We start from the raw sequence: 24,212 nt of genomic DNA on the forward strand, positions 1-24,212 counted from the left end.
CCATTTCCCAAGGTTGATTTTTGCAATTAAGTTATCCACGGATATTCTATTCCTAATTCTTTGTTTGGTATGTATGCTCTATAAACTTTAAAACTAAGTCTGAATTCATCTGTCAGGATTACATGCTTGATGATTGTTATTCAGAATCCTTTGTTTATCTATTATTCGATTGTCTCTATATTAAGACATACTTAAGGTTGGTTTTGTATTTGATGGGTGTGAACACTTTATGTGTTGACCTATGTAGTCATTTCAAGAAGCTAAGAGTCTTAAGATCTTTTCCTTTTAATTGCTTTGTATGCTACGATTAGTGCTACTTGTTACCATATTTTGAAAGGGAGTAATATTGCCTAATGAAACTCCCATATTGGGATTTTAGAAAAATTCGTTCCCTCATTAAATTTAAGTTGAAAAGTTTTCTAAGATATGGGTTTTTTTGAAATACTTTAACATGTGAGACAATATCTCACATCGATAAAATAATGGGTTGTTGACTTGCATATATAATGGATGAGCTAATCCTCCTACTACCATATGATTTTGCAAAACAATGAACTTCACCAAGTGTATGTGCAACTCAACACTCATCATCGTGTGTTTTGTGGGCACAAGCCAACGGATGTCCCGTATCCACACGAGTGGACCACGGTGATATTATGTAACGAATTGTCACGACGGTCTAATACGGGTAAGAATAGTAACAATACATATATGTCTTAGCTAAGCTTGTTATTCTTCTAATATTTTTTTGATCGAGTTTTGAAACAGATTGGCTTTCTTGGTTAGGTGATACGAATTTGGGTTCATTGCTCATGGTTTGCTGGTGCCGATTGCCTTCTGCGTTGTAGTCGTGTTGGTCCTTCCTTTATTGGTTGTGCGGTAGTTTTGTAGGTTTTGTTTTGGTGTTTGGCTTCCTTTTAGCTTGTTTTTTTTCCTTTTTAAATCTTACGTTTCCTAACTTTTGTGTGTTGGCTACTTGTTTTGGCTATTTCCTTTTCACTTTAAGGACTCATGAGAGAGTCCATCTTAGATAATTTGTCTTTCTCCTTTTAAAGGTTTTGTAGTTCTTTTCCATTTGGTCTTCAAGGGAGTTCATCCTAGATGGTTTGTCTCCCTTACCTTTGGGTGTTAATACTAATTACACATTACCTTAGCTTAATATAAATTATTTTTCTAATTAAAAAAATATATTTAATATTTAATAAACAAATTTACTTGATTTATTTAATCTTATTTATCACGGAGCATCATATCATACAATATAATAAAAATTTGATTTCAAATGACAATTTTATAGATCTTTATCAAATATAATTATATAACATTTAAAAAGATTTTTATATAATGGTGTTTTGAGTTTATTAAAGTTACGTTTTAAAAAAAATATATATATTATTACATTATAATTAGTTAAAAACTTATTGAAAACTTGTATAACAAATGATTTGTGGGAACTACTTTAGAAGCAATGATCTATGATGAAGTATTATAAAATATTTTATATAGTTATGAATATTTTTTGAAGTATAAACTATTTTATCCAATTTCAGAAATTTTAATATTAGAAGTACATATTATTGACTTTATTGGGAAATAACAAATGATATGTACTAAGAGCTTTGCCATGTATTATAATTTTATTGAGAATGAGTGAATTATTGTGTTGCGTGAATATTTAATTCTACAAGTATGTCAATTTTGGTACAAAAAATAAAAACAATCCATAGTTTACAAAAATAACTAAATTTAGGAAAAATATACAAAGTCAATATATTTATTCAAAAAATTTATATCAATTTTTACATTTCATTAAAATATTATAATTTAATAACAACAATATACAATTATATTTATATTTGAAATTTATACTTACATGTAATTATATACTAACAAACTCACAGCTTTCTATACTAGTAATAATAAAAAAGATCAAAAACACACCGAGAGGCGAGAATGCATCCATAACATGCAACATAACCAATTTTGCACTATAAGGGCATTTTATAACATTAGAAATCAAGTGTACGCTTTTTTTTATATCTCATTGAAAAATCATTAAAAAAAGGTGCCCACAACTGAAAAATACGACATTAAAAATGTAATACATCTAAATGAAAGAATTCTTTTAGATATATTATATTTTTTACTTGATATAGTTGATAGATAACTATTATAAGGAAAAAAAAAAAAAAAAAAAAAAGTATTCTTAAGCCACAAGTTTTAATAAGAAGGGGTTAAAATATTATTGCGTCTCCATGGGTTTGGGCGGTGGCCATAATGATTGAAGAAATCTACTAGTAGGCTTGTAGCTAGATGGATGATTTTCTAAAGGACAAGTCACTTACCACTTAATTGGTGCTTTGGGATTAAAGTTGAAATATCGTCATCATCATACATGAATGTCAAATAAATCAAATTTTAAATCAAATTATTTTATGGTGAGATTATTTTTATTGGATGACACATATACATTTTATATGTTAAATTATGACTTGTATTTTTAAAGTGATTAATTACATAAATAAACTAATTATATGAATACATCTTAAAATGAGAGTGTGAAATAATCTCATATAAGATGATCTGATACAAATCATGTTGTAAAAGGAAGGATACCATAAAATAAAGTTACGTAAACTGTACAAGTTTTCCATAATTGGTAAGACTTGGAAGCAAATATTTTGGTTTTATTAAGTATGATTAAGTTGGTAAATGTCATATACTTCATAATTAAAGGTTCTAGTCTAATCTAATCTCACTTTTGTTACTACATATTTATTTGTCATGTTTTGATCAAGTGAGTTTAATCTAGCAAGAGATAAAGATCAAGTGCCATTATGAATGGGAGTCTCTATTTATTGATCAATTAATTGTAGACCAAATCATTACTTTAAAGCTCCACTTTTTCCTTTGGCTCCTCTTGGTTCATTGTATGCATATATATATATATATATATGTGTGTATCTAACTTAATTTCATTTGTAAGTATGAGATGGAGTGGTAAATGATAAATAAAATATTTGTTTGAGTTTTTACTTAAATAATATAAATATATGTCACTTGATTTTTTGATTGATTGGAAATGAATTGAGCTAAAAATGTTTGGCGAAAATATAGGGTGAAACTAAATTTATAATCAATATGGGAAATTTGCAAAGAAACACCTTTTAAAACCCCTTTTTTGTAAAGAAACACCTTTTATAATTTTTTTGTAAAAAAACACCTTTTAAGTGATTTTTTTTTAAAAAAAAAACACCTTAAATCAGTTTCCGGTGACTTTTGTCAACTTTCCGGCGTTGACTATGCCAGTCAACGCCGGAAAGTTGACAAAAGTCACCGGCATCTGATTTAAGGTGTTTTTTTTTTTATAAAAAAGTCTCTTAAAAGGTGTTTTTTTTTACAAAAAAAATTATAAAAGGTGTTTCTTTACAAAAAAAAATTTTTTAAAAATTATTATTTTTTTTATTTTGTTTTTATTATTATTATTATTATTATTGTTAATTTTTTTAAAAAATTTTTTAAATTTTTTTTAATATAATAATAAAAATAAAAAGTTTTTTTAAAAAATAATATTAATAATAAAAATAAAAATAAAAATAAAAATAAAAACAAAAATTTTAAAAATAGTTAAAAAAATTTTAAAAAAAATAATAATAATAATAAAAATAAAAAGTATAAAAAAATATAAAATAACAATAATAATAATTAAAAAAATAATAATAATAATAAAATTAAAAATAATCATAAAATTTAAAAAATAATTTTAAAAAAAAGAATAATAATATTTATTATTATTATTATTATTATTATTATTATTATTATTATTATTATTATTATTATTATTCTTTTTTTAAAAAAAAAAATTTTTTTTGAATTTTATTTTTATTTTGAATTTTATTATTATTATTATTTTTTTTAATTATTATTATTGTTATTTTATATTTTTTTATACTTTTTATTTTTTTTATTATTATTAATTTTTTAAAAATTTTTTTTAACTTTTTTTAAAATTTTTGTTTTTATTTTTATTATTAATATTATTTTTTGAAAAAATTTTTTATTTTTATTATTATATAAAAAAATTTCTTTTTAAAAAAAATTAATAATAATAATAATAATAATAAAAACAAAAATAAAAAAATAATAATTTTTTTTAAATTTTTTTTTATTATTTAAAAGAAATACATTTTAAAACCTCTTTTTTGTAAAGAAACAACTTTTATAATTTTTTTGTAAAAAAACACCTTTTAAGAGACTTTTTTTAAAAAAAAAAACACCTTAAATCAGTTTCCGGTGACTTTTGTCAACTTTCCGGCGTTGACTGGCATAGTCAACGCCGGAAAGTTGACAAAAGTCACCGGGAACTGATTTAAGGTGTTTTTTTTAAAAAAAAGTCTGTTAAAAGGTGTTTTTTTACAAAAAAAATTGTAAAAGGTGTTTCTTTACAAAAAAGGGGTTTTAAAAGGTGTTTCTTTGCAAATTTCCCTAAATAATATGATTTTTGTAAGGGATTATATAACATTAAAGATTCAAGTCTTTATTTATACTTTTGCGAATATATAAGTTTTCTATCTCCTTTTCAAAAGTTAAGATTTTGTAATTATTGAGAGTTTGATATCCTCAAGGCTCTCCTAGCTATCTATGTATATCTCATTAAGTCTAACTAGATAGATATTTTTGCTATGTACCATTTATATAAAATTTTAAAATATTTTTTTTGTTGAAGTTAGAATATTTATTTGATTTTACATAAATTGAAAATTAAATTAAATTATTTTTAAACAGTAATAAAAAAATTTAAAGTATATGATTATAGAAAATGTATTGTAAGATGACGTTAATATATATATGTAAAAATTTTAACTAATGTCTCAATGATAAATTTCCGTATCATGCATGACTTTTTTTTTCACTTGTTTTAACTAAATAGGTCAAATTTAATCCTTTTGACTCGTTTTTAGTTCCACGTCAACATATTCGAATTTATGTTAACATTTTTAGTCTGAACTCACCATATTTTTAGGCAATGGTTTTTATTTAGAGTCATCATCTTTTTGTTGTAGCCCCAAAATTCATATACTATTCTTTTTATATATTAAAATATTTTTTTATAACAACGCAACAATGTCAGAGTCTTAATGCAAAAAGATTTATGTTGAATGCATGAGTTTATGGCAACTTATCAGTTTCAGTGGTGGTGCACATGAATTCTTTTTCTCCATTCATTTTGATTTTTATCATCTACGTCTAGATCCTTCATATTATTTTCCATTCTTGTCCTCCAAGTCATCTTGATCTTTCTCGCCCTCTTTTTATGTCTCTCGAATTCTATTTCTTAAGGTATGTCCACTCACATAACCTTTTTTTTTATTATAGGGTAGACAAAGGGAAAAAAATGACTATATGAGAATCTAACTCAGAACCTCATATATATACTCATCTGAGACAAGACTTGAATGTCTTCTTAATATGTTAACTACCAATTTTATGCGTCAATACGAAGGGAGGGCCCAAATGTGAAGCGAGCTTCTAAGAACCAAAATCCAAAATCCATCTACTGTCCATAAGGAAGAATGAAGCATGACTATGAAAAATTTGAAATGAATAAGATTAATTGTCAAAAAAAAATACAAAATAAGATACTTTTGAACTTTTTTTCATTTATAAGCGTGTAATTTTCAGGTCATAGGGTAGGAATATATTCGCAGTTAGTAAAACCGGTGTTTAAATAAAAAAGGCCAAGGGTTAGTTCGTAGTTACTAACTGCGAACAAAGCATTTGACTTTTTTTTGACCAAAATGCCTGTTTGCAATTAGTAACTGCGAACGAAGTCGAGCCTAAATACAGACAACTGGTCTTTCTTCCTCATTTCCCCAAATTACCAAAACTAAAACGCTAACAAAAGTCGACAGTCCCCTCTCAAAATCCTCCATTAAACTAACTTCAAACCTTAAATTCTTACTTTCCTCTTTCAATTTAGCAATTTAAATTTAGTCTGTGACACCCTAGGTTGCACAAAGGTATTTTTTTTTCTGATTTCATCAGCTTTTTTTTCGAATTTTAGGGTTTCAATGAAGTTTTTTTTACATATTTATGCAAATGTAGGTCACAAATTCTCAAATCACTACTCTTCTAGGTCATCCACAACTGATTAAGGTAATAATTAATTGTTTTAATTACTTTATTGAGTTGGTTTTTGAAGTAGTGTTGTTGATTAGGACTTTTAAAGTTTGGTCTAAACCGTAAACCAAACCGGAATTTTAGTATTTGGTTTGGTCTGGTTTTTTTCAAATTAAATTACAGTTTATGATCTGATCTTGGTTTTTTTATTTTTCAGACCAAACCGGACCACGAACCGTACTATGGTCAAAAATCATAATTTTGTATTTAAAAAATTAAGATGGAATAAAATACGTTACAAGGTTCAAGTATATATAGAGGCTTGATGAACGGCCAGTTTGAATTAGGGGTGTTCAAAACCGGATACCGAGTTGACCCGCTTCCGAAAAACCGGGTACCCCGGTTTTCCGAATAGTTAAAATTCTATTCCAGATCCGACCCGGTTTAAACCGGGTCGGAAACCGGATACCCGGTTTTGTAATTTTATTTTATTTTTATTTTTTTTCCTTATTTCTTTTAACATTTTTTTAATATATAATTCAAATAACATTTTTTTAAACCCTTCCGTCACATTGCAAAAACCCACGGCTGCCATCTCCTTCGTTCCTTCCCTCACCTCTCTGTGAGCCGCCACAGCCACCAGGACAGTAGCCGGCAGCCCTCACTCCCACCAGCAGTAGCCGACGCACCTTCCTCCTCCCTCCTGGCAGCAACAGCAGCTGCGATTTCTCTCCCCTAAACAACAAATTCTGCTGTTTCGTGCACCCCAACAGTAGCTACGGCTGCTTGCACCGCTACCAAGGCCACCGCAGTGCCTTGGCCCTCCTACGCCACCACCACTACATCAAACACTTGTCTTCTCACCACTCCATTTCTAGTTTTCTCATTGTAAGCTTCTCATCTTTACTCCTAAGTAATTTTCCTAGTTTCTAATTAGAATTTTATTAAGTTTATGAGTATAGTGTTGATTTTTGCCTTATGATTAGTGAATCTTTCAATTTCATTTTTGACATTTAAAAAAAACAGAAAAAAAAAAATTTACTCAAACCGGATACCGGGTACCCGGTTTTCCAAAATTCGCGATTCGTATCCGACCCGAATACCCGGTTATAAAACCGGGTACCCGACCTGAAATATCTGAATTTGGAAAACCGGGTAATTTACCCGGTTTTAAAAATTGGAAAGCGGGTTTTTCGGATTGGGTTTTTGAAAACACCCCTAGTTTGAATAGTTAACGGCTAGTTTGACGACAAGCCACAAGAAAAAAGTCAAAAAAAGTCAACAGAGCTGTTCGTAGTTACTAACTGCGAACAAAGTGAAATTAGTTAAAAAAAAGTCAAGGGGCCTGTTTGCAGTTAGTAACTGCGAAGAAGGTTTTGACCTGTTTGACCAGGGATCTCCTTTGTTTGCAGTTACTAACTGCAAACAGACCGCTTGACTTTTTTTACCTTTGTTCGTTGTTCGCAGTTAGTAAGTGCGAATAAATCCAAATTTAGCTTTGGGGAGTCAGATGCGTATAAATGAAAATAAGTTCAAAAATATCTTATTCCATACTTTTTTTTTATAATTAATCTTATTCATTTCAAATTTTCCATGACTATGGGCTTAAGCAGCACAAGTTCAACACACAAATACATCCATGATCCATTATGTGAACGATGATGAAAATAGTAATGGATCCTTTTAGTCAGCCTTACTGCCTTGTGAAAAAGCATTGCATAGCATAGGAGAGTAGCAAAAACATGCAACCTAACAAGTGATGGTCATGGGGCGGGTTACTCGGAACCAAACCACTCCAAAACTGCATATCATCGACGACAGGTTTTGAACCGAACCAATCCATGAACTGTTAAGGTTCCAAAAAAAATTTGATGAACCCGCGGAATTGTTGGGATAAACAAGTCTGCGGAACTGTGGAACCTTGAACTGTTAAGATTCAAGTTTATTTTCTCCCTTTTTTATTTTAAGCATCTTTGTAATTAATTTATCATTTTTTTTATTAACATTTTTTGCTTAATATTTTAATAACAATTGACAGGCAATAAATCTCAATAATAATTAGCAATGGCATATCACATTATTATAGTACTTTATTTGATATTTATATTTATATTTAAAACAATAAAAAAATTGAACCGATGGTCCAAGTCGCTCCATCCTGCCCAACCCGAGAATTGAACCGCTAAGAACCAGAACCGGAATCCAAGGGTCCGAATTAGTTTCGAGTTTTTAGAAACCGAAACCAAAATCAACCCAAGCCGGACTGTACCCATCACTAATCCTAAGACACCAGCTACGAAGCAAGTACCATACCAATCATTGAATCCGTAGCCAGTATGATAAAGATACCACAAAACATCAGCTCTGGCTCATACGCAAAGGCATCTGATCAAACACAGCAAGGCGGCATCTCTAGAGCAGATTAAAGTAGCAAAGAAGCCATGGACAAACTAAAGTGAGGTGTGTGAGGTAACAAGGATCCTGCAAACAAACCAAACACACAACATAACCATAAAGGGGCAGCAAGAATTCAACATACTCTATAACAAGGCTAACACACAAGCAGAACTTGGCACATGGCCACATGCACAACTAACATTATCTGCACAAAACAGAACCAAACCATTAACCAGAGAACAAAACAATAGATAAGTTTATTGATCCAATCAGCTTTTGATTTGCTCATTTTCTTAATAACCAGGGAAAATCCAGAACGCATTTCGAATTGATGCTTTCCAAACAGTACCATTCCAAAGGGCTTGATTCTTGACGTGCCACAAGTCCACAACCAATAAAGAAGAGGATTTAAGTATTCCATCACAACCATTTTTTATAACAAAACCCTTTTATACTTTGAATTTATTTAGGAACCAACTCTCAGAAGCTTTACCTTTTGATTGAGTTCATTTCTTGATATGGTATCAGAAGCTAGTGTCATAAGAGGTTACGGATTCGAATTTCAACCACTCCTTATTTAAAGTGAAATGTTCAGCGCAAGGTATGAGCAAGACTTGTGCTAAATCCACATTTCTAGTCCAAGGACGCTTGTGTGAGAGGATGCGTTAGAGGAACCAACAGTTTAAGCTCTGGTTTAGTTGGTTTCTCGACAAAATTCTATTATAAACATGATTAAAATTGCCCAATTTGATATCAACTCCCTACCAATTCACAGTGAGAGTAAAACATTCCATACTTAAGGGACAAAGAAATTAAAGATTAGTGGATGACTCCAAATTATAGAACAATCAGTAGGGATTCTACACACTAAGCGTTGTAACTTGTAAGCGCTACTTGGTTTATAGGACACAGGAGTAATTTGCTTATAGGCTTTGTTACTGTATATAACATTTTTTTTGTCTCATTTAAAGTTTTGGTTGAGTTAATTCTGATGGTTGAGGACTTGAGGTTTTAGAATATTTTATATACTCTAATAGGCTTCACAAATCTTTATCTTTTTTTAAAAATCTATATATTTATAATACCAGTAATAATTCAATTTAAAAAAAATCTTATCTTTTTTTAAAAATCTATATATTTATAATACCAGTAACAATTCAATTCAAAAAAAAAATACAACGTCAATGTGTTTATTTCTCGGTATTCTAAAAGTTAAAACATAGTCATATGAGATTTAATTTGAATCGTTTTGATTTAATGTTTATTAATTTCTAGTCTCCATAATTTTTAATTTGTATAATTAGAGATATAAATAAATTCGTACATTAAGGGTGTGAAAAAACAAATTGTGCAAGTAAAAAAAATAAAGAAAATACGTGACTTTTCGACATATAGAAAACGAGGAATACATATCACTATCAAGCTTTCTTTTACAGGAAAATGTCGTGTTAGAACCTAAAACTGACGCATCCAACATTACCTAAACTGCAATCACCCAAACAACTTCATTGCATCTACTACTTGCTCCTATATCAATGAACCGGAACAACACTTTTGGTCCATTGGTTAAGTTCATTGCGAGTTCGAATTCTTCGTCAGTCGACCACCTACCTATTCCTACGTAGAAACGAAAATAAGCTAGTTATACATGTTGGGACACCCAAAATGCACAGTTATTCTTTCGGTAATTAACCTTAAACAACGCTTTATGATTACGATTAAGAATGCCTTCTATTCCGGGATGGGGTGTATAGAGTTTCTTCAGCATTATTCGTGGATGCAGGGCTCTCAGAGGTATCCGAGCTGCTATTCTCACCGTCCCTCTCTTTACTAGACCACAATTTCGAGAATATCCTCTTCGACATGAGCAAACTTCTGACCTTATGGGCAGCTTCACTTCTAGGGACATCACCACTACACCCCTCACCACCGCCTTGTATTCTAAGGTTGGCTATTTCGCCTTTCAAGGCCTTTAGTTCCTCGGTTGTTGGGACCCCGTCCCAGTCATCTTCAGTGTTTGTGGTTGCGGACCTTGAGCTCCCGTGGGACCCACCTGGGAGTAATGCCCTAACGGATCGTTGCAAGTCGGGAGTCCTACACCCAGGGGAAGATCCAGATCGAGCTTGCTCAAAGAAGAGTACCTGGACGACGACTCGCAAAGGGAGGCGTTCATTTTGTACAGCATGTGCACACGCTTCCGCTGAGAGCTTTCTGCAATCCATCAGTTTGCATATTTTCTTCCTCTCACTCTTGCTGATGCCCGGATGTTCCTGCAGAAGATCAAATCCATTTTAGTACGGAAATCCATCCCAAATCTACATCGAGAAAACATGTTAGGAATTCGGTCTTCATATGAAAGTGTCCCGCAATGTTTTAATGAAAGATCAACAAATTTTTGCGGGTTTTAGAAAATTTTACTTATCTTTACCTTCAAGTACATGTCAATGGCACGGTAAATCCCATCATGCGAGGACCTTGGAAATCCCGAAACGAGCTCCGAGATACCAATGAATTTAGCTAGCGGCAGGTTTGGATCTCTTGAAACTTCGGCAAGGTAACAGTCAACTAGCTTCGCAACCATGGCCTTGGAAGTATCCGAAGTTATAACGGGCTTCTTGAGCTCCTGAAAATCTATTTCGTTGTGCGAATTAATCTGAGCACCATGAGCATCTTGCATTACAAACTCCTTAACCAGATTTTCCACCAAATCAACATCATAAACAGTGGTCGCATCAGGTGGAGCTCGAATCAATAAGTCCGCTACTGAAGCCTCGTCTAATTGCAAGCCAATTCTTCTCAGCAACTCTATCGTAACCATTTCTCCACACCCTAAAGATATCGATGCTCGCAATAACCTAAGCAAGAAACTAGACGATGCACTGCCTTTGTCTCTCGGAAGAAGCCGCACAATTGTCTCTACTAAAGATTGGTTTTTCAGCGAATCACCTTGAACGACCCCCTTGCTAAAACCCGGCAACTTTCTCAAGGCATACGTTTTTAAGGCCTCGCCAATTACATCACCGGAAACCCTTCCTTTAGTTTTAATTGTCGTTATAACCCGTTTATATAGATCCATGTCAAGGTCAGACAAGTCTTCCACCCACCAATCTTTTGGAACGGTAAGCTGTTTCTTCACACCATTATAAAGCTGTTCCCCTCCGTTCTCTGACGGATTCTTCTTCCTGTTATAGGTGTAAGACCACTCTACTTTAGAAGTTTCCATAGATGCTTTAGAAGCTATTGCATCTAGGCAATGGCTAACGACTTTGATCTCTTCGGACCACGGAAGAAGTGACTTGGTAGTTTGAAGAACAATAATGGAGTCTTTCCAACCCCGGAAGATACTAGAGTTAAGAAAGACGTCTATCTTGTATATGAGGTTTCCTTTCTCGACTGTATCGTACATTTCTAGATATTCAGCTGCGCATCGAGCTGCAACCACGTTGTAGGCATTCAATGTTACAGTCATGCCGTAGCAGTATTTCGCACATATCTCAAAGGCAGCAGGTCCACCGGGGATATCCTGGATGGATATTTCATCCTGTGATTCTTGATTTGACATTGCAACAAGCTTTTGCAAACGGGCACTTTTGGATAACAGGGGGAACTGAAAAAAAAAAAAGTTTGCCATTATATCGGAATTCAGAGCATGAAGATACTAGCACATAGATCCATAAATTTAAAGGACGAGATCAGAAACATATCAGACAATCTCTATAATGCAAACAATCGGATCATCTATTATGTTTAGGGCATGTACTGATATTAAACAATTGATTGAAAAACCATTAGGCAAAAAATTTCTATAATTCGATCCAACTTTTATGAGGCCATAAAACCAGCAGAGTAAATATTGATTTTCTCGGAATAAATTGGTTTAATAGTACTGTATAATTTGAGGTTTTTTACGACGATGGAACAATTAAGATTCTCAATGCCACTTACCTTATGCAGATGGAATTTGACATCCAGAACATTGATGACTATATCAGTTGACAGCTCCGTAGCCACATACCTGAAAGTAATGGTTCTAATGATCAGACCGTGGATCAAGATATTAACTTCCATATCAGATATTTAGCATTCAGGGTCAAGTTGTTTGAACATTACATAACATTAGATTTGCTAAATGACCCTTATATGCGGCGTTCTCCACAATTGAAGTAATAAGAACGCCGCACACAAGACAGTACTCTACCATGATACATTATTGTGGCTAGTGCATAGGAGGCATAAGCAAAGCAACAAAAACGATATCATATATTCTTTATATATGAAAAATATTATGGTCAGTTTTAGGCTATTTTTGAACCATTTTGAGCGAACCGCGAATTCAAAAGGCGAACTAACTAGTGAATTATGTTTCAGTTAGCCGCATTGCTGTTATTACCAAAGCTTTTAACTCTAGCATACGAGGCCAAATATAGCAACTGAAACTGAGATGATTTCAAGTGCTAAGAATGGGAGAAAATTATACTGGTATTGCTGTAACAAGGTCATTAGTCAAGATGAAAAGCTAATTAGGACTAGTTAGCAATAACCATGGGCGGCATTGGGGTGTGCAAGGTGTCCAACCACACAGGGTGCCAAAATTAAAGGGCATCATAAGTGAAAAATCATATTACAATAACATAATAATAAGTTAGAGTAGGTGGCTGAAGTTTTACAACATATAAATGGTCATAGCATCAAATCCTATTAGTTTTCTCCTTCAACCCAAACATTTTATCTCATATCATTTAATATTCACCCATTTGTGAAACATCAATAATAACCATCTTAATTACTCAAAACAATCAACATCTCATTTCTTAATTTTTCAGTCCTTTAAACATCAATAATAACCATCCAGCACCAGAACCCCTGAACACCACCCTTCCCATGCAGCTAAGCGGAGACAAGGAAACCAAATAGCAGATAATCTCATTGAAGTATGGCTATGTCAACACTATCAATTAATGGCAAAGAGACAACACTATAATGCAGCATAGGATTAAATCCATTGAATAATCTTCAGTTCATATTTATTAGATAGCTACAAGAACAACCAAAGGGACCATACCAGCTCACAATGTCAGAACAAAGCTCCAAATCCAGGAACAATCAACATAAATAATGCAGGATACTTGGTTATCACAACATCAGAACTATCATCCTTCTCCTATGATTTGTTTGGAAGACCCCAAACACTCCATCAACTCATTTTCATTATTGAATCTAATAAATGAATAACTATTTTCTGACAAGACTAAGCCTTTAGTAACACTTGTGAAGATTTTACTGAATTCAAATTTTTGTTTACCATTTCAAGAATGACCTAAAAACTAACACCCAATCAGAGGGGTCTTTGAGGATCTGTAATTATATGAAAAGGTTAATGAAAAAATTATGTTAAGTTAAATAATAAAATAAATATATTTATTATAAATAAAGCGCACGGCTTCCATCTAAATTTAAAGGGGGGCAAAGTATTAGCTAGGTTAGCCAAGTTTTGCAAAAAATTTGGATCAAATTCTATCCACATCAATGCCCTAAACCCCCAAAATTTTTCCCAAAACTTACGCAAATGCACCCATGATACCTAAAAAGCCCTTGAGATGATCCAAAACATTCATCATAGTTAAAAATTGAACAAAGATCAAATCTTTACCCCACAATTTACTGTTAACTACATTTTCTAGAATGACCAATTGCAACAGCATTGGATCAAGACAAATAATTAAAAAAAAAGTTAAAAAAGGACAATTTCAGAAGAAACAACAAACAGAATGAGTTTAATCCAACAGTGATAAAAGAATACTCTTTCTACAAAACAAAGTAAATCCAAAGATTTGAAGTGTAAACAATCTTACCTAATATTATCACCATCACTCTGAAATGCATCAGGCTTAGATCCAAGCTTCATAAACTTCATCTTTCACCTCTCAAATTTAAACAACACCCACAAACTAAAAAAAATACCCACAAAAATAAAGATCAAAGGAAGAGAATTGAAAGAAAAATCAGCAAAATGGCTTTCCCTAAACACTTTCTCTCTAACTAACCAAAGTTTAGAGAAAGAAAGAGGAGAATTTAGAGAGAGAATGAGTTTAGAAAATAATGAAGAGGGGGAGTTTTTCTTTGATTATGCTTCCTTACTCAGCAGCACAGTGCACTGAAACCGGACACATTTTGGGAACCCAAGGAAACATTTTTGCAACAATACTCTCTTTTATCAAAAAACACCATTTTTTTTTTGTTTCTCTCCTTTTCTACTTATTGCACTATCACACAACCACTTCCCTTTTATGTGAATTTAGAACTTTAAAAAACCCAGAAGGAAAAAATAAAAAGATTAATGCTTTCAAAACCCTAGATTGGAAAAAATTAAAAAGATTGATACTTTCAAAACCCTAGATTGGAAAACTCCTTTACGGTTCTTCTATCTTGTGTTGAATGAAATTAATCCTTGCAAAATGCAAAAAAAATAAAAAAAAATAAAAAACATATGTTGGACAATCAGCATCTGTTTCACTTTTTTCATGTGGACAAACAATCTCTAATACCAACAAAGTTGTTTAACAGATAATGAGCAGATTAAAATAACAAGATTTTATTTTTTTGCTTTGGAATTGTATTTAATGGGGAATATTCATCAGACACAAATTTCAATGAAACCCCATAAAAAATTGATTTGGAAAATGGAAAAATAGTAGTGGGTTTAACTATACAACTTACAAAGAACTTGAGAAAAAATAAAGCAGGGACATATAATACAGATGAAACAGAGGAAAAAGTAAAGTTATACCCAGAAAAACAGAGGAAAAAAGAAGAAAACTTGGGGAGAAATTAGTTGTAATCATTAGAAGCAGAGGGTCTTATAAGGCTAGTCTTTTTTTCAAATCTCTTATAAATCTAGTCTAGTTACTAGTGAAGTGTATTTTTAACTTACCTAGACAGAGAAACAAGAGAGATAAATAAATAAATGAATAGAAATCTTAAAATGCTTGCAACACATAATAACATGTTAATACCTTTAGTTAAAGGTACTAATTAGTTAAAAGTATTATTATAGGTAGTGTTTTGGGGTTTTAATTACTTTTAGGCTAAGTTTTTGGTTAGTAAATGTTTACTATTTCCTCTGTACTGAAATACTTCTTGCATTACGATATTGGTATTATTTATCGTTCAAACTTATTTTATATATTACGGTTAATATGGAAGGAAAAATATAATTAAGTGGGAACTTATTTAAATTTTCTAAATTGCATACTTTCATAATATTAACTTTTTATAATTTATAGATGTGTATATTGCAATATATAAATGATCAAACATTAAAAAATTATCAATAGAAAGTCAGTGGAAAAAATATGGGTACCATAACTGATAAAACATATATTTTTATAAAGTTTGTGAGAAATATGTGGGGACCATAGAAAATATAAATATGTTAAAATGAAGTTATTGGGAGATACGTGAGGGTCATAAGCATATTAAAATATAAAAATGATGATGAACAACGTTATTTTTATCCAAAATTTTTGATATAAATAGAAAGATTATTTATCTGAACAACAATGAAATATCCTAAAATGTCAAATGACAAATGAAAACTTATTTAAGAAACAAAGAAGTATTATTAATGTTTAGTGAAGAAACATTTGTTAAAGTATAATAAAACGAAGAAATAAAAATATATAGCCAAGAACAACAACTTTGACACATTTAAGAAAAACACAAAAAAAATATTAAAAAAAAAAAATTCAACCCGAATGCTGATTTATTTTTCAATCACCCAAAAACAAAAACAAAAAAGTGATACTTGTATAAAACACCAAAAAATGAAAAAGAAAAAAGGACAAGTAAATCTAGAAGAAAAATAGAAATGGGATACCATACCAATTACCACATTACAATTGCATAAAATAAGAACAATGAGCTGTGTTTTTTGAAAGCTTTCGTCAGCCACCTTAGCTACACGAAAAGCTATGTCTCAAGAATGTTTTTTGGAGTAGTATTTACATTTATCTATTTTATTGATTTTACTGCATTTTTATTGTCTCATATTTTATGATTAATTGGTTATTATATTTTTATTTTTAATTGTAATCAATACTGATAATTTAATTTTCTCACTTATTCAATTTATTTTTATTATGACCTTTTACTTTGCCATTTTTTCTACTTTTTCCGTTTCACTATATTTGATATATTTGACTTTTTACGCTATCTAATATGTTATTTTAATCATCTATATATATTAAATTATACATATCTAAAAAATATAAAAACTTAATATTATGAAAGTATGCGGTTAGATTATTCAAACAAGATCCAACTTGACTATACTTTTTCATACACATTAGCCGTAATATATAAAATAAGCTTGAACGATAAATAGTGTCAAAAACCCTTATGTAGAGAGTATTTCAGAACAGAGGAAGTATAAATTAACTTTTAGGGAGATAAAAAAAAGTATAATTAAAATAATATTATTTCTCTCTGATTAAAATGAAGAGAAGATTCTGTATTAATTAAAATAAAATAAAAAAATTTGGTTTACCGCTAAAAGAAAAGAAGCAAAGTGGTAAACTTGAAGCGAAATATTGCTGAAAATATAGTGAGATTAATAATATGGTTGGTTGAAGTGAAAGGGAAAAGTGGAAAATGGGAGAATGGAGATGCCCACTTTACTTTCTACTTCTCTTTCTCTCTCTCTCTCCTAAGAAGAGTCACTGTGATAAGCACGCCAATCTGACACTATCAACATGTTACATGGCTACTCTTTCTCTCTCTAAAACTATACTCACTATCTCACTAACATTTTCTTTAATTTAATTTAATGGAAGAATTATTAGTAACAATTTTTATAGTTTGTACAAGCAAAGATACCAACGATTTAATCATTGTATTTGTATTTGATATTATGAAAAAGTGAATAATAGCAAAATCTTAGGAATAAATTGAGTATTACTTTAAATATTATTGTTCGGTAAATAAACACTTTAAATATTATTTAATAGTGTAATTTGTATTTTAAATTTCAATGTTTCATAATCAAAAAGTAGTTTTTATAAAGTTTTTTCTATATTCTTTTTTCTTAATAAATTATATATCAACAGCTATTATTAAATTCAATTTGAGCATGTTTTTTTAGGGGTCACTTGGATTGATAGTAAATATTTAAGAAAAGAAAAAAGTCAAATTAATCTAACAAATGTAATTAAAGATGCAAATAAAGTTATTAAAACTATTGTTATATAGAAAGAATAAGAGTAAATTTAAAAAGATAAATAAAAAAGAGGTTGATTTTCTACATTTTGAGGTAAAGAATTTTCCACCCTCTTCTAGGATAAATTTATACTCCAAAATTAAAGAACTAATTGTTATTTCTCCATTTTTTTATTACCTTCTAATTAATTCTTCTACCTCTTATAATCAAATTTCTTTAATGGTCAATCCAATTAATTTTATTTTCCTAATTTAACTTTTATTTACCCCTATATATATTTGCCCTCATCCAAGCCAACTCTTAGAAAATACTTGAGTTTGATACTCGCTTGCATTTATTTCATGGAAGTTTCAGAAAATCACCCATCTCTCACTTTGGTAATTTTATTGCTGGAATCCATTCTATTGTTGCTTTTTTTTTTTCTGATTCATAATGAGAATTTCAGGAGACTATAAGTGAAAGTTATTAACGGCATGGTTATATATAAGGTTATGTATAAAAGGATAACTAATCAACAAAACAGAAGTTAATTAATCAATTATAAAAAAATATGAATAAACAAAGGCATGCTTATGTGAGTATCACATGGCCTACCACCATAGTATATTCATTTATCCTCTTTTGTACTAGTAAGTAGTAATAATCACAAAGTGTCCTTATATACATTCCTCTATTTTAAATTAGAGGGTTTTTTTTGGAAGGGCAAAAGAAAAAATTTAAAGACTAAAAAGGATGAGAATATAGTAATAGTTATTTATTAAAATTTGATAAATTAAAGAGTTAAAGGATGTGAATATAATAGCTAGGTTAAAAGGTAAATTTTATCGAGTTGCAATTAGATATGCTTTGTTGTATGGGATAGATTGTTGACGCATAAAGGAGACTTTTGAACATAAGATGAAAGTTACAAAAATACGTATGTTAAGGTGGATGTGAGGTAACACAATGTTGGATAGGACCAGAACAGGGAGTTTAGATAGAAACTAGGGGTTGCCCATATTTTTGCAAAGATGCGTGAAAATAGATTGAGGCATCTTATCTATGTCTTAATCTACTGATAAACTTTTGCTTATCAGTTCGTATGTTCGTGTTTTTGCCTTTGCCTTTTCATATAGCACTCTTTTATTCGTTTTTACCTAGTTATTTTTATTTATTTATATGTATTTTATTTATCTATATGTTTTTTACTTCTAAGGTTTTATCTGAGGATTCATCTATGCATCTTTCTTGTGCCAAGAGACTCTTTGGCCACACTCTTCCTTTTGGATATTGGTTGTTGCTATCTTTCTCTCCCCAAGGCCCAAACCCTGATCATAGTTATCTATGAGTGGGATACACTGAGTATGATGATGATGATGTATGAGTTATATTTAGACCTATGCAATGTGTCGGATAAGGATTAGATCGAACTCAAATAAAAAGAGTCGGATCAAAACGAGCTCAAATAAAAAATAAATAGATTCAAATGGGTTGAGTGCTCTGATCTCCTAACTTGTTTATATTTTGTTTGTCTAATTTTCCATTTAAATAAACATATTAGATTGAGTAAAATATCTAATAACTAAATTACTTGCATTTTAAAAATATAATTAGACTATTAACAATTAAAAATTTATATTAATATATTATAATTCAACAAAAAAATATATAAGGCTCATTAAAGATCCTAGTAATTATATGTGAGACTTCTTATCTGAATCAAAAGTCTTCAGTAAATCCTAAGCTACACCACTTTCAATTCCCTGATAAAAATCGGATACTCAATCAAGTCAAAGTATAACATAACATTAGAGTATATAATATATCCTAGGGCCTTAACCATCAGCTTAAACTTTTGGTTGAGTTGGTTCCTTAACATGGTATCAGACGCCAACGTGACAAGAAGTGACGGATTTGAATCTCAACCATCCCTCATTTAAGTGGAATATTTAGCATCAGGTATGAGGAGGGTCTGTGCTACATTCACACTTCTAGCCCAAAGAGCTCTCGTGTGAGGGGACGTGTTAGAGTATATAAGATATCTTGGGGCCTCAACCATCAGCTTTAGCTTTTGATTAAGTTGGTTCCTTGACATGTTAGAATAAGAATATTTTTGTATATCTTGTAGATTATCATATCTTGGTAATTATATTGGTTATATTTTGTAAATATCTAGTTTCTTAAAACTCCTGAATGAGATGGAAACCAAATCAAATCTATTATGGTATCAGAGCTTAGGTTTTTGATCCCTCAAAACCTCTCTTCCCTTCCTCGTCCTCCTACAACCGGCAGCACCTCTCCTAAAGGCTGCCGCCACCTTCTTTTCTCCTCTTCTTTGTCTTTCTCATGGCTTCTTCCTCAAAGATTCATCCCGCTACATTAGTCACTAATATAAAAACATGTGTACCTTTTCAACTTGATGAAGAACGTACGAATTTTAATACTTGGGTAACTCTTTTCAAGCTTCATTGTCGGGTTTATCTTGTTGATACTCATATTCTTCCCGATGATTTCTTAAAAGCATTGGTCACCCAAGACACCTAATGGCAACGTCTTGATGATATTGTTCGCACATGGATATACGGTACCATTAGCCCAAGTCTTCTTCCAACTTGTAGAAATACTAATGGATGATCGAATGCAACAAGAGGGGGGGTGAATTGTTGTGTAGTAGGTTTAAGATTTTTGCCTCTAATTTTTTTTTTTTGCGGAATTATATTAAGTAAAGGACAAAAACTTAAACTTAAAAACGAAAAGAAAAATAATAAAGGAGACAAGGATTTTTACGTGGAAACCTTCTTGGCCTAATAAGAAGGAAAAACCACGACCCCCCGGGATTTCAAAATTCTCACTATGTTTAGGCAATTAGTTACAATTACACAAAACAATGTTTGCTTCACTTGAAGCTTCTCAATTCTCTAAACGCTTTACTCAAAGCTTCTCTACTTAGGCCTACTTCTCTTCTCTTCTCTTCTCTTCTCTTCTCTTCTCTTCTCTTCTCTCCTTCTCTTTCTCTTCTCTCGATTCTATTCTCTATTCCCTTAGACTTCCCATAAGTCTAATTACAACAAAACACTCAATTACCCTTTACAAGGCCAATTCTCATTAAGATCAAAATGAAATTGTTGCTTAAGAAAAATATTATAAATTAATTGGCATTTAAAACTTAGAATATTTTTCTCAATTAATTCTCCCTTAGATGGACTCTCTCAATGCAACATTTATTCATTTATCCATCCATGCATACTGAACCGTAATTTCCCTCTTTTATAAGGAGGAACAGCAGACAGTGCACTCAGCCCATGTTCTCCACGAAATGCACATATCCCACGACTTCCACAAACTTACTTGCTCCCAAAGAAAACGGGAAGTTAGTTGAAGTTTAGAAGTGGAATGTAACTGCTGCTTGCACATGCACGGTTAAGAACATCATGGTTTAAGGAAGATCCTAAATTGTAGGAGACAAATTCAAAGTGTAGAATAAGTCCCTTTGATATCCGAGTTTATAGGAGATAAACAAGGAATTGATCTTCTCCATGTTTTTAGGCGAATTAAAAAAATATTTTGCCAATTAATAAATAAATTTAATTAAGCAACTAATTAAATTTTAACCTTTTACATTAACCAAAAACAGAAAATATAATTTTCGTAATCTTCCAGTCAATGTCTTCTTCGGACCTGTATCGTGAGGAACAGCACACTGTCTCCATCTACAACATTCGTCAGAACTTCAACTCTAGGAACAGTAAACTGTCTTCAAGAGCAATTTCCCAACTTCTTGGATATTTGAGACATGTACTTCTTCCACGAATCAAGTCATAGGCTTCATCAACGATTCACATTAAATCGGATATATACCTACAAAACAATCTCTAAAATATGTTTGTTTATTTAAAAGTAAAGTTATCATCAAAACCTTAAGAGGCCAACAAATTCCCCCTTTTTGATGATGGCAAACTTTATAAACAAACTTAAGTGAAATAGAGTAAAACAAAATTCATAGAGCATACTAGAGATTAAAGTAACTCTAATTAACTTAGCAAATCAACTTGTTAGAATATAATTTACCAAGCATTCATAAACGAACAGTTTACTCTAAAATATCAAATATTTTTCAAAAGTTTTCAAAATTAATTAACTTAAAACTTAAATGAAATAAACTAAGTTAAACTAAAATAAATAAAAACTAACATAACATAATAACCTAATGTAATAAAACTACATAATTAATTAAACAAAACTAATATAAAACATAAAAAAAACATAAAACACACTTTGTTAGATAATTTCAACAGAAAGATCATAATTTCAACAGAAAGATCATCTTATAAACACAGCAGCACACAGCACACATAGCATTCATAAGAATCAATATAAATCAACAAGATATGTAACTGTGTATTCACTGCCCTTGTTAAGTTTGTGCATAATCTTCCCCCTTTTGTCATCAATCAAAAAGAATTGGGAGTTATCAAATCTCAGCACAAACCATATAGATTTGTTAGTGATGAAAACAACAAACAACAATAATAAAAGCAAGTGCTATGAACAATAATTAAACCTGCATAGAGTTAATTGTCACAGACCATGAAAAAAAAACAAAGAAAAGTAGCAATTGTTCAAAGTTACAACAACCATGTACCCCAGATGGTACAAGGCAAAAAAATGAAATTGTTTGTTAAGTCATACAGCCAACAAATCATTAAATTTTTGAGCAGAGGGATCAAGGGTCAGTCTCTTCTTCATCAATGAATTCAGTCTGCACCTCCACTGTGTCCAGCTTGGCACCAAGGCGTTGTTCCATTTGGTTTAGCTGATCCACAATAGAAGCCAGTGAGACACGAATTTCAGCTTGAAAAGCAATGAAATGAGACTGTAGATCAAGGAGCTTGGAGAGTATGGAATGTAAGGAAACTGCAGGAACAGAGTCAAAGTTAGTACAGCCAATATTGGGTGAAGTGTGTGATTGTGGTGGTGGTGTACACGGGATAGGTGATGGTGGTGGTGATGGAATTTGATGTGGTGGTGAATTGGCTGGCTTGGGAGAGGTAGGTTCATCAGGTGTGGGCTCAGGGATGGTGTCAGATGGTGTTTCATCAACCAAAGTAGCCTTGCGTTTCGAAGCCAACCTCCTACTCTTCCTTTGCATTGACTTAGCCTTTTTCCTCATAGCCAACACAATCTCTTCATCGCTGGAATCACTACATAGATTGTGAGGGACATTTTCATCCAAGGCTTCCTTTTTCTTTTCCTTTTCCCCCTTACTTACAGCTCCATCCTGTTCCTCTTTCTCAGATTTTTCAATATTTTCAGAGGGAACAGGATCTTGTTCCTTTTCTTCCTCATTCTCTTTTACCTCCTTTTTCTCCTCTGCCTCCTTTTCTTCTTCAACCTTTTCAGCCCCTTCATCTTCAGATTCAAATTCTACAACCCCCTCATGCATCAATACTCCCTCATCATTCAATTTCAAATGCAAATTTTGTAAACATTTAGCACCAATTTTCATATTGGGACCCATTGGGAACTCCAACCCTTCCAATGGGACCTCAAACTTCCTAAAAATCCATGTTAACAACCCTCCATAACCAATGAAACTTTTCTTTTCAATGCAGTCTGATAAATGAGAGATCATCAACGAAGGAAAATTTATTTTAATATGTTTTTCCATGCAGTAAATCAAAGTGGCATCACGCAAACTCACTTGACTACGTTTTGAGTTTCGTGGTAAGATAAATCTGCGAGCAACATTGTACAACAATTTATGCATAGGGGACAGAACATTGTGACTGATCTTCCCCTTTTGATCAACTCCTAAAAATTTTAAAATTGTGCGTTCATTAATGCCAGAAAATGCAATCTTTGACCCAATATGATATGTATCAAAACCAACATTGGGAACATTAAACCATTCCTCTAATAATGCGCTGTTAAATTCAATTTTAACAGTTTTAACAACACTAGTACACATACCGCCATCATTAGAGAAATTTACAATAAATTCTCTCATTAGGTTTGGAAAAATTGAATTGCAACTGAAATTTGACATTAACAATTCCCATTCTTGATACTGTAAAATCTCATGCAATCTAGGAAAGTTCGTAGAATCATACCAATATTTGTCCAACCCGAACCCTACAGTCATCTCCTTTGAAACTTCTTCTGCGCTATTTGGATCAACATGCTTCGATCGCTTAACTACTCTAGAAGATGAACCACCTGTTGACATTTTTCTTTTGGTACTGGTGGGTTCAGTGGAGTGTTTCTGTGATTCTTGTGTAGTTTCAGTTGGTGTTGGTGGTGCGTCCTGCAGTAATGGAGGTGGAAGTACTACCCTTAGTGGTTTTGGTTGATCGGGCATACAGGATTTTGGAGTTTTCTTGCCTGATTTAGAGGATTTGGGGGTTTTCATTTTTGAATTTTTGAAGGTTTTGAGAAAGAAGGAAGGACGGTTTCTTGAGGGAGAAGGATGGTGTGAGTGATTTGATGTCGTACAGGGATTTTA

At 31.6% G+C, this 24,212-nt stretch overlaps 1 protein-coding gene across 2 annotated transcripts; it reads right to left on the reverse strand.

The window, feature by feature from the left end:
- Positions 1 to 9,909: 9,909 nt before the first annotated feature.
- On the reverse strand, positions 9,910 to 15,490 carry LOC130807691 (BTB/POZ domain-containing protein NPY4-like). Of its 2 annotated transcripts, none has more exons than XM_057672993.1 (5): positions 15,305 to 15,490; positions 14,370 to 14,465; positions 12,463 to 12,532; positions 10,946 to 12,124; positions 9,910 to 10,787 (listed from the first exon to the last, which is right to left on the reverse strand). In XM_057672993.1, exons 2-5 carry the CDS (start codon positions 14,429 to 14,431, stop codon positions 10,236 to 10,238), a joined length of 1,863 nt encoding a protein of 620 aa, XP_057528976.1. In that variant the 5' UTR covers positions 14,432 to 14,465; positions 15,305 to 15,490; the 3' UTR covers positions 9,910 to 10,235. The 2 variants fall into 2 exon arrangements, with proteins under 2 accessions (XP_057528976.1, XP_057528975.1); XM_057672992.1 differs by having other exon boundaries at positions 15,449 to 15,482.
- Between the last annotated feature and the right edge of the window lie 8,722 nt (positions 15,491 to 24,212).

This window comes from Amaranthus tricolor, chromosome 3, assembly GCF_026212465.1.
Source record: "Amaranthus tricolor cultivar Red isolate AtriRed21 chromosome 3, ASM2621246v1, whole genome shotgun sequence".
Classification (NCBI taxonomy): Eukaryota; Viridiplantae; Streptophyta; class Magnoliopsida; order Caryophyllales; family Amaranthaceae; genus Amaranthus; species Amaranthus tricolor.

Excerpts from the sequence above, each read along its gene's own strand:
- LOC130807691 (XM_057672993.1), bottom strand. The coding sequence starts at position 14,431 with ATGAAGTTTATGAAGCTTGGATCTAAGCCTGATGCATTTCAGAGTGAT. Across the intron at positions 12,533-14,369 it reads AGTGATGGTGATAATATTAG|GTATGTGGCTACGGAGCTGT; the intron begins GTAAGATTGTTT and ends CATTACTTTCAG. Across the intron at positions 12,125-12,462 it reads TCAAATTCCATCTGCATAAG|TTCCCCCTGTTATCCAAAAG; the intron begins GTAAGTGGCATT and ends TTTTTTTTTCAG.